Raw genomic sequence first — 11,606 nt, forward strand, 5'->3', positions numbered from 1 at the left:
CACCAGGTTGAAGTTCATCCATGACTGTCGTGACAGACGACCGTCATGTGATCCATGGTAAGGAAGGACCAAGGAGCCAATCACAAACTAGTGTTTGCGGAAGTGGGCGGGGTAAACAGAGGGGATTGCGGACACACACTAGCGTTCCGGGTTTAAAAAAGAAAACATCAAGCCGTTAAAAAACAAAGTAGCAGCGGTTTATATAATACCTGAAATACGAACATTCATTAGTAAGTATTTGTTCAGTGTTTTTCTAAAGACTGTTCTTTGTTGAAAGATGAGTGAGTTGTATCGCATGTTTTGACCGTTCAGTCAAAGCTGAGGTCTGCTGCTGCTGCTGCTGCAGGCTCTATGGGGCGATCAGCGATGGCGTGTTGAGTACCGATAAAGTGTGACATGGAGTCTGCCTTTTTGGAACGGAGTGAAATAGATACTCACACCAATGGCTCTCAAAAGTGGGGTCTCCAGGGGACAGATGGTCCTTCATTGAGAGGGGTCCAGTCCAGGGGGTCCCCAGCAAAATGAGCACATATGACTTTTTGATTAATAAATCCTTCATCAAAAACCTTTCAAAAAATAGCATATCTACAAGCTCACAATGCGTCGCAATGTGCGGCACGTTGTGAGCTCACATCTGCTATTTTCAAATAGCCCATCTATATAATTGGGCTTAAGTGGTCAATACTTAGTTTTGGATCAAGACTATCATGTATTTTATCAAGTCTGACTTTTGCTTTCGTATCTATATTTACGAAAGCAAAATACTCAATAAAATACACAATATGATGATAGTCCTGATCCAAGGCTAGTCAATAATCATCAATAACATCATTTATATTGATTCTGAAGAATCTGAAATATCCATTCTGCATGAGTACTTATGCTTTAACTGCTGTACTGTACACGTTGATGCTAAAACGTATGAACTAAGATTTTTACATTTGCTTGTAACAGAGTATTTTTCTGGCCGATCCGATCCGTGGCTCCACTCCGTGCCTTTGCAGAAGAAGCCATATCTTCAGCCTGTGTGATTGGTCTTATTTTTTGGTCAGGCGATGGTGCGGGCAGCGTGGGGGGCGGGGCTCCGCATGGCGTGGGCGGGGCTCCGCATGGCGTGCTGTCATCATCACAGTGACAGTAATGTGTCTTTGTTCAAGAACATACCTGCTTCTGTGACACTGAGGAGGACACTTCATCTACCTGCATCTGGGTCTTTCAGAGCTGCATCAAGGTAAGGTTGTTGTTGCATTTTGACTTGCCATGGATCACACGACGGTCGTCTGTGTCATGATGACCGTCATGTGATGGATGAACTTTAACCTGGTGTTTGCACTTTCTTTTGGCTCGTACAGCTACATACACGTTCATATCTCAAATATAAAGTTCTCACCCCATGGCCACGGATGTTACAATTCTGTACGGCCCCTCAGAAGTACCTGTATCTTCCGTATTGTTCAATAAAAAGCATTTTTAATTCGATTGGCGGCCATTTTCTCAGCGTTATATGTATCAGAGTGGAGTGCAATACAACTCCCAAACGATAGGGTCGCGTAGTTCAAAGTATATGGAAAAAATGGCCATCGATAGGATTAAAAGGCTTTTTATTGAACAATACGGACGATACGGGTACTTCTGGGGGCCGTACATAATTGCAACATCCGTGGCCATGGGGTAAGCACTTTATATTTGAAATCTGAACGTTTATGTAGATGTACGGACTAAAATGGGAGAAGGTCAGTGCAAACACCAGGTTGAAGTTCATCCATATGATGGTCATGATACATATGATATGACATTCATGTTTCAGGGCTACATTTTGTCAAGTTCAGCTATGTTGTTGAGTTCAATCAACCAGTGGTGGAAAAGGTACACCATTTTATACTCAAGTAAAAGTATCAATACTGCAATGTAGAAATACTCTGTTACAAGTAAAAGTCCGCAATTACAAATGTTCTTGAATAAAAGTACAAAAGTATTGCCATCAAAATGTACTTAAAGTACTAGCCCTGAAACATGACTGTCATACCATGACAGTCATGGTGCCGAGTCCCCCTGGTCTAAAGTTGTGTTCGATTTTTTCACATTGCCATCTCTCACATAAACATAAACGTTCAGATTTCAAATATAAAGTGCTTACCACCGAGCCACGGATGTTACAAGGCGATGCGGACCGCGATGAGTACCCGTATCTCCCGTATTGTTCAATAAAAAGCATTTTAATCCCATCGCCGGCCATTTTCTTTTTTTGTTTTTTTTTGTTTTGTAATGTATCAGAGTGCAATACACCTCCCAACCATTAGTGTCGCATGGTTGAAAGTATGGGAGACAATTTGAAGAAAATGGTCGGCGATGGGATTAAAATGCTTTTTATTGAACAATACGGGAGATACGGGTACTCATCGCGGTCCGCATCGCCTTGTAACATCCGTGGCTCGGTGGTAAGCACTTTATATTTGAAATCTGAACGTTTATGTTTATGTGAGAGATGGCAATGTGAAAAAATCGAACACAACTTTAGACCAGGGGGACTCGGCACCATGACGCTTGTATACAAGCGTCATGTGAACCATGGCTATTAAAGTACCAAAAGTAGAAATTACTCATTATGCAGAAGGTCCCATTTTAAGTTTTCAAATGTATAGAAATCTGTTGAAAATAGCAGATCTACACGCTCACAATGTGTCCCAACACAACGCATTGTGAGCTTGTAGATCGGCTATTTTCAAATGGCCAAAATGTATATAGGGCTGAAGAGGTTAATGTATGTTTTGTTATAATAATCAAAATCTACAAAGTAACAAATAATTGTAGTGGAGTAAAAAGTACAATATTTGCCTCTGAGATGTATTGGAGTAGACGTAAAAGTATTGAAAATTGGAAATGCTCCAGTTACAGTAAAGTAAAAGTACCTCAAAATTGTACTTAAGTACAGTACTTGAGTAAATTGTACTTAGTTACTTTACACCATTGCATTTTGACAAGTTCAGTAGCTATGTTCTTGAGTTCAATCAAACAACCAAGCCATTGCCACCGCTGCTGCTAATCCTTGTCGTGCTAAAGCTGCTAACCTGTGGAGAAGATCCACCGTTTGTGCTATTGATAGCTGGCTGGCTGACAGGCAGCTTGCTTAGTGTTACTAGTTGGATGTGTCACTTAAAGGCTGTCATGATAATCATGACATTTTACTTGACGATTAATTGGCATACAAATATTTGCAATTAGCGATTTAATAATTGTGTCTATGACATTGAACATTGGCCTTTAAGGCAAACAGAATTTGTAAAGGACAGATATGACAAATGACTTTCAAAGACATGACTGACAGTGACTGGTCTGGTACCAATAATTCAAATAAATAATATACTATGTATGACGATGTATTTGATAAAAGTTTCTTTTTCTGTTTTCCCTCCTTAGCCGATCTACCAGCTCACAAATTGAGAAAGGTTGTGAACTTGTAGATCGGATATTTTCTGTGAATGAACAGCCGTGGTCAAATACACCAGTCGGTCTGTCAGACACTGCTAAATCAATAATAATGTAATGAATATGTTATAAGTATTTGCCAGCTGGCAAATTACCTGATAAAAATAAATTGTGAGCTTGTAGAACAGATATTTTCTGCGAATGAATAGCCATGGTCAAATACACCAGTCCGTCTGCCTGACACTGCTAAATCAATAACAATGTAATGAATATGGTATAAGTAGTTGCCAGCTGGCAAATTACCTGTTAAAAACAAATCGTTTGTGTTTGGTACAGGTATAACTGATCATTGTTCTCTAACCCTGCTCCAGTGAGGCAAGGAACCTGCAATCTTCAGTCAGAATGCCTGAAATCAACACGGATAATCTTGATGAGAAGCAGGTGCAGCTCCTGGCAGAGATGTGCATCCTCATCGACGAAAACGACCACAAGATCGGAGCAGACACCAAGAAAAACTGCCACCTGAACGCCAATATTGATAAAGGTGAGCCAGTTAGTACCTCCATCTACTAGCATTAGCCTTGCAGTAACCTGCAGTAATAATGTGTATCCTGCATGTACTTAAACCCAGAGAATAAGTGTAACCACAGAACAAGTTCATAGATCACACACTGAAGTCAGAACATTGACTTTGTACATTGAAGGAAACTGAGTGACGATGAATCAGGTGCTACAGTTTACTTTGTGGCTTCACATAACTTTAGAAGAGACAACTTAGACAACTTAGACTAGTATATCACAGGTATTTAGGAGATGCTATTATGCAGAGTGACTAACCGGTACAATAAGCAAGGAATAATCACGTAGTTGCTGTCATGCAGAAACTTTTTGTCTCCATCTGTATTGCTTCTTTTCATGTTCTGTCATAAATTAATGCTTTAGGTGATTTTATACTTTGCATTGAATGTTGAGCAAATGTAACAAAAAATGAGATCTACAAGGTCAGGTGACCTTGTATACTGTATGTGCTATTTTCAATACTGTTGAATATTTGTTTTTAAATCTTTTGCCTATAATGGCATGCCCAAAATAGAGATGCCAGGTTGAAAGTGGTTAAGTCTGTCTGTTATAAATATTTAACCAATGAAAAGTATTAACAAGAGCTTGTGATGAAATAATAACTACATTGGATCCATTGGAACACAATTGTTGTCTTTTTCCATTTCCTGGAAAGTAACGGCATCGATCATATGTACCTTGTCCTGTGTTCTACCAGGTTTGCTGCACAGAGCCTTCAGCGTCTTTATTTTCAACAGCGAAGAGAAGCTGCTCTTGCAACAGAGGTCTGATGCCAAGATCACGTTTCCAGGTGAGCACAGCTGAGCTAACCCTTCACCTCCAAGTGTAATGCTTATCAGAAGCAACCGCAGTAGCCAGTCTGTGCTGTGTTAAAGGCTTTTCAGACGGGAAGCGACTAGTGCGCCTAGTAATTGATTTTCAATAATAAACTAGCAAATATTTTAACAATGTTACAAAGTGCTTTACAACATCAAATCAAACCATGAATCATATACAATTTGTGTGAATAGGATGACAAGACCGCAAGCAACACACAATTCACAGCATCAATGAGGATAGGTGGTGCTGGTGCACCAATTTTTGTTAAAAACGCTTTGTTTGTAAATTTGATTTAAAAAAGGTTATGGAGCTAGCAAGCCTGAGGTCCAATGGCAGGCTGTTCTAGAGTCTAGGGGCCCTGATGGCAGGGGTCTATGACTTGGTCCCTTCCTTTGCCACATCTCTTCATCACAAATAGCCACAAGCTAAATCTGCAAGTTGTGAGCTTATAGATCGTCTGTTTTGGCAGAATGTTTGCCTATTATGACATACCCAGAATAGGGACATTCTTAAGCCAAGCGTGTACACACAGTAAGTCAAAGCCATTGTTTTCACTTCATGCTCTGTGGCCAACCGTGTAGGACTGTTGTTGTACTGGGCAGCCAACAGGTGTAGTAGAGGATGTATTACTGAATGCTGTAACACATTGACATTGCTGATAAAGAGCATTCGTGCTCAGTGAACCTGCCCTGAGTAAATAAAGGTTTAAAAGAAACTATGTGTGTGTGTGTGTGTGTGTGTGTGTGTGTGTGTGTGTGTGTGTGTGTGTGTGTTCATGCACGCAGGCTGTTATACGAACACATGCTGCAGTCACCCCTTGCACACTGAGAGTGAGCTGGAGGAGAAGGATTTCATGGGGGTGAGGAGGGCTGCTCAGAGAAGACTCCAAGCTGAACTGGGAATCCCTATGGAACAGGTACAGCTGTGTGTGTGTGTGTGTGTGTGTGTGTGTGTGTGTGTGTGTGTGTGTGTGTGTGTGTGTGTGTGTGTGTGTGTGTGTGTGTGTGTGTGTGTGTGTGTGTGTGTGTGTGTGTGTGTGTGTGTGTGTGTGTGTGTGTGTGTGTGTGTGTAAAGATTTGTGTTGCTGCATCCCATATACAAGAGTCAAGTTAGAAAATGTTGGGAAAATGCCATTCAGACACATTCCAGTAGCTTTTCATTATTTTCAAGGGAAAAAACAAACCTTATGTAACTGACTTCACCCAGAGAGGCTCTGACTTCACCGTACGAGTTGCAAAGAAAAAGAAAAAAGAAAAACATCACTTTGCGGCAATACAACTTCAGCGTTTAATCTCTGCATAAGGAATAAAAAAAAATATGCTTACCATCGCTTCCAAATAGGGTCTCTGCTGCCATCTAGTTCTTTGTTTGAGCTGTTGTGCTGGAAATAAGTTGATGTTTGGATGAACTCATGCCACAGCAATGTCCTGCCTGAATATGCATGTGTTGGTTGTGTGAGTGAGAATGTTTGCCTGTTTCTTATAATATTTGACAATTTGGCCAAGGTTTGACCATTTTTATAGTAGTTTGTTGATCACTATTTTTAGGTATTAAAAGGGTCTTAAAATTCCATACATTATCACGTCACTGTCATATGGGGACCCCCCCAAATCATGTGGGGGTCCCGACCCACATGTTGAGAACCACTGGTCTATGAAGAGTGTAACTCATCTCCTCTGCCCTTCCTGTGGTGCCTCAGGTGACGCCAGAAGAGATGACGTACCTGACCAGGATCCACTACAAGGCCCAGTCAGATGGTGTATGGGGAGAACATGAGATTGACTATATCCTCTTCATGCAAAAGGTAGTACATCTGTGGCTTTTTTTGTGTGCATATGCCTGTGTTGTTATGCATCTGTTTGCATGCCTGTGCACCAACAATAACACTGATGATAAATAGTGTTGGGCAGTAACGGATTAATAATAATATATTACTGTAATATTATTACTTTTCCCAGTAACGAGTAAAGTAAGGTATTATTCTGCCAAAAGAGTAATATTATACCATATTACTCCGACAAAAAAGGCCTCGTTACTCGTTACTGATGACGAGCGTCATTTATTTTAGCTCATTCATTCATTTAATATGTACTCTCTCCGTCTCTCATAGAGGCGAGTTGTCGCATCATGCAAAAATAGAGTAGATCTACAAGCTATCAACCTACGTCAACAGAGATGCTTTTTAGCTTGCAGATCAGTTCTTTTTAGCACGCAGCCTGCGCAAAGTTATGACGTAGCGCATGACCCGTATGTGACCGCTGCGTCGTATATTTCTCCGCCGTTTTTTTACTTAAAAAAGCTCTCAAACTTCTATTTTGAGGCACGGAATTTACTTATAAGATATCGTTTGGATAGAATTTAGTTGTTTAACTTCATATGTGTGGTCAATTAATCATGACAGAGCCTATTTAAAAATAAAATTTCAGAGAACCGGCAGGGGCAGGGAGTGACACGCATTGTATCCGAATAAAGCAACCTATTTTCGGCATGGCCCTTTCAGAAGTCCCCCTGCGTCACTTGTCTGGTGGTCGGGGAAACGAACTGCTGATGAGGAGAGGAAACAGTGTTCCTCTCCTCTCCTCTCCTCTTTATCATTGGTTCTCAAAGTGGGGTCTGGGGACCCCCAGGGGTCCTTGAGGGAGTTCCAGGGGGTCCCCAGCTAAATGATAGATTAGGCACCAAATGGACCCTTATGGGTCTGTAACTCTGAGAGTGTACAAATGGAACCAAATGGACCCTAACGGGTCCATTTCGTTCCATTTGTACACTCTCAGAGTTAAATTGACATAGATTTTACAATATAAATTGCGGTCCAAGTGATAGAAATGACATTAAATGGGGGTCTGTAGCCCTAATGCATGTCAAACTGGGGGTCCTTGACATGAAAAAGTTTGAGAACCACTGCTCTATATCTCCTCTCTCCTCCCCCCTTGCACTTTGGCTAATTAATATTGACTGGTGTAAGATATGTTGAAAATGTTAAGAAATGTTCAAAAAGTTTACTTTATTGTTTCAGTTTTTGAGAGGCTGCAGCCAATATGTGCAGTTCAGATTGATTTTGTTCCTGTAAGGATAATTATTGTTTTTTGCAGCAGCAAAATACTTAAAAGGATAAAGACTGTTGACTGTTTTCTATTGTTCCATTAAATTGGATTCAGTTCTAAAAGGCTAAAAACTGTACACGTCTTTTCTTTTGCGGAGGGGGCACGGGGAAAGTAATATAAAGTAATACCTAATATATTACTCTTGATTCCAAGTAATAAGTAATATAATATTACTTTTCAAAGGAGTAATAAGTATTAAGTAACATATTACTCTCCTAAGTAATATAGCCCAACACTGATGATAAATAAATAAAGTTATTTGTGTAGCACCTGTCACATAGAGAATGTGACTCAAGAGGGCAGTATCAAAATGAAAACCAATATAAAAACAGTGGTGATTATTACAAAAGAGAAGAAGTGTTAAAGGGATACTTCACTTTCAAATAAAATAAACATTAAAAAAATGTATTTAAAAAAATGAAAGAAGTTATGGCAAAATAAAGGCCCCCTCACACATTAGTAGGACACTCTAATGCGTGAGGGGGCCTTTATTTTGCCATAACTTCTTTCATTTTTTTTAAATATTTTTTTTAAATGTTTATTTTATTTGAAAGTGAAGTATCCCTTTAAATAAGTCGGAATAGCTCTTTGCAGCTTTACAACAGATGAAGTACTATGGGTTTTATCAGAGTGATGGTCATCAACACCATGGCCAGTGTAGTTCAGGGTTTATAATGTCAGAGTTTAGGGGTAGTGACTTATCACTGTTTGGACAACTGGTAAAAAAAAATCCAGGTTGATGGTAAATAAGTCCATGTAATTTCTATTCCTCTATCATAATGTGTGTAAATTCTTGTAACCTACAGCATGTGGATAATGTCATTAGTACAGCTTCTATTGTTCATGTGATAGATTGACCAGTTGCTGATAACCAACTTCATGCAAGTAAATAGGACTTGCATGAAGTTGCATGAAGTTCTCAGGACTGTTTGAGTCCTGAGAATATATTTTGCTTTAATCCATGCACATGTATGTTGCTATATACTGTACATAGCAACAACAACCCCAAAAGGGGTTCCCATCCTGAAAGGTATAGTTACAAATAGGGGTTCCTGCCCTAAATGGGTTAAAAAATCATCAGTGTCCCCCAGTGTAAATATAACGTGTTAGGGGTACATTTTTGTTTTGTTGTCTAATTTCTAGGACGTGGAGGTGGACCCAGACCCCAACGAGATCAAGACCCACTGCTACGTCACCAAGGAGGAGCTGAAGGACATGTTGGAGAAGGGAAAGCGCAAGGAGCTGGAGATCACGCCGTGGTTCAGTCTCATCGCCGATACCTTCCTCTTCAAGTGGTGGGACAACCTGCACAACCTGAAGCAGTTCATGGATCATGACCACATCCACCGCATGTAACCCCACCACCGTGTCCCCCAAGCACTACCAGCCCGATATGCTTTGTTGGCATTAGTGTGACTGTGTGCACAGAAGATTAAGTTGTTGGAAACTCCTGGTGGTCAGGCAGGCAGGCAGGCAAGACGATGACAAGAAAATGCTCAAATGTAATTGTTCTGCATAAATAATGATGTCACGGTTGTCAAGTATGTTTGTTCTGTTGTTAGACATAGATATAGAAACCTAGATACCTCATTGGCGGCCTGGCCTCTGCAGTTCATTGGAGCGACCTGTACCGCGGCTGCCATTTTGGAGAAGGCAAGCTTCCTGACTGCTAGCCAATCGCAGCGCGTCTTTTCCGGGCCTTGTCAGAATCTAGTTGTATAAAAATATCCTGTTATATTTTTATACGCCAAGTCCTGGAAAAGACGCACTGTGATTGGCCAGTAGTCAGGAAGCTTGCCTTCTCCAAAATGGCGCCCGAGATACAGATGCCTCAGAGCCGGAGGAGGCGTCTATGTCTATGTTGTTGGAGTGTAGGTTTTCTTATACTGAAGCTGCTATGACTAGGGGAAGTAGGGAATCGGTTGATCTTAAGAATAAATATGTTGACATATTGTATGTACATTTTGTAGCACGTAGCATGTCATCCCTCTACATCAACTAGTGGCCCGCAGACCAGATGCTGCCTGAGAAGGTGTCCAATATGAGGTGATCTGGAGAAAAAAACATTTACAACTTGATTAGCCTACTGTATTATAAGTATATCTGTACGAAAGCTGATCTCAGGCCATTCTCTCGCTGCTGTCTCTCATTACCGCTGTCTATCGGGGCAGCTTTGTCATGGGTACTTAAGAAAACAATACACGCTAGTTAACCACTGTGCGCCACTTCACTCAACCCCAATTCTGTCCCAGTAAGAGTGACAATGCGTTGGTTAGTCCATTTCTCCTCTTTGCTGTCTGAATTGCTAATGGTAATTACAAGTGAAAATGGACTGAAAAGTGCGTTTCAGAATAGTTTTCATCTTGAGTGAAAAAAAAAAAGAGTTTCAGAAGCCATCATCAGCATCTCACTCGCACATGACTCTCACAGAGTTTAGGTGCAATCGTGTAGCCTACAAGTTGTTTTATTACTTCTACACTTGTTTCTGCTAGCTAATGTTCACTTTAAGCTAAAGTGTATTAATGGAGAGAGTGGGGGTACCTTTTAATCTGTCATGATTCTATCATCACAACTTTCTTGTATTTTATGACTAAGGTAATGCCAATCACAAAAGTAATGCTTGCTAGGCAATCTTCATAAGAATCTAAATTTGTAAAGTAAAATGTTCTGTAGGTATAGCAGAGACTGGAACACATGATGGCATGTTGAAAAGGAATGAAGGCAATGTGTGCTTGCACACAGGCTGCATGTGCAAACTGGTTTGGCTCGTATTAAGTCACATTTTACCCACTCAAGAAATGCTCCAGAAATGATCAGATTAGATGATCAGTCAGACCAGACAAGTTGTAAACTAGGTTTGCTCATTCTTTGTAATTCCTCAAGAGCGAGAAATACAGGATGCAGTTTAAATACCTGCATTTACCTGCATCCAAGTCTCATAAGTCTCATCATTTAAGGTGAGTGCTTTAGTAGGCTCTGTGTGATGAAATGACTGATTGTTCCAAGAATTATATAGAGTATTTTTGTATGAAAGCTGTACAGTAAGTGCCTGAGCAAAGGTCATTAAGTTTTGATGACTTGGGTACAAGTAGGATGACCTCTGCCACAGTGTATGATTCCGTTGACATCAGATGATGACTATCATTGTTTGTTTTTTCAATTAAATAAATAAATAAAGAGAATCAGTGTTGCGTTGTCGTCCTGTTAGTGGTACCTCTATCTGTGCATGCATAATGTATTACAATGGTGATGCATACATGATAATGACACAGTAATTTGGAGATGCAATAAAACAAATGCAGTTTCTTTACCGTACAGGAGGTGGCAGCACATTCCTGTTCAACAGCATACAGGCTTGCAATATACAGGATCTCACTGACTGAAAATCCAAAATACTTGTAAAACAGCATTTTGCCCACATACAGTAGGGCTACTATTCAAATTACTAATACAAAATACATTCATATAATGAGGTGTAATCTTATTTGACATTGTACCCCTGATTTTCAACCTTGGTGGAGCAGAGAATTAAATTGGCGACCTAGTGTTTATGCCAACAGTCTTAAAGGGTAAGACCACTTTGGTAGAGGTTTGGGTTGTGTAGTTACCTTGCCATGATGTAACTCCAAAGGTGGGCAAGAAATCAAAAATAATTGCTCCATTGATTAGAAATTGATA

General features: G+C 40.3%; 1 protein-coding gene across 4 annotated transcripts; it reads left to right on the forward strand.

Moving 5' to 3' along the window:
- The first annotated feature begins 127 nt into the window (after window positions 1–127).
- On the forward strand, window positions 128–11,115 carry idi1 (isopentenyl-diphosphate delta isomerase 1). 4 transcript variants are annotated; one of them, XM_080418535.1, is made up of 7 exons: window positions 128–230; window positions 1,053–1,231; window positions 3,798–3,970; window positions 4,703–4,795; window positions 5,610–5,740; window positions 6,524–6,628; window positions 9,072–11,115. In XM_080418535.1, exons 2-7 carry the CDS (start codon window positions 1,056–1,058, stop codon window positions 9,282–9,284), a joined length of 891 nt encoding a protein of 296 aa, XP_080274661.1. In that variant the 5' UTR covers window positions 128–230; window positions 1,053–1,055; the 3' UTR covers window positions 9,285–11,115. The 4 variants fall into 4 exon arrangements, with proteins under 4 accessions (XP_080274661.1, XP_080274662.1, XP_080274660.1 ...); XM_080418536.1 differs by having other exon boundaries at window positions 130–230; window positions 1,158–1,231; XM_080418534.1 differs by having other exon boundaries at window positions 183–230; window positions 955–1,231.
- The last annotated feature ends 491 nt before the right edge of the window (window positions 11,116–11,606 follow it).

This window comes from Gymnoscopelus braueri (genome assembly GCF_963280865.1).
Source record: "Gymnoscopelus braueri genome assembly, chromosome: 21".
NCBI classification, from domain to species: Eukaryota; Metazoa; Chordata; class Actinopteri; order Myctophiformes; family Myctophidae; genus Gymnoscopelus; species Gymnoscopelus braueri.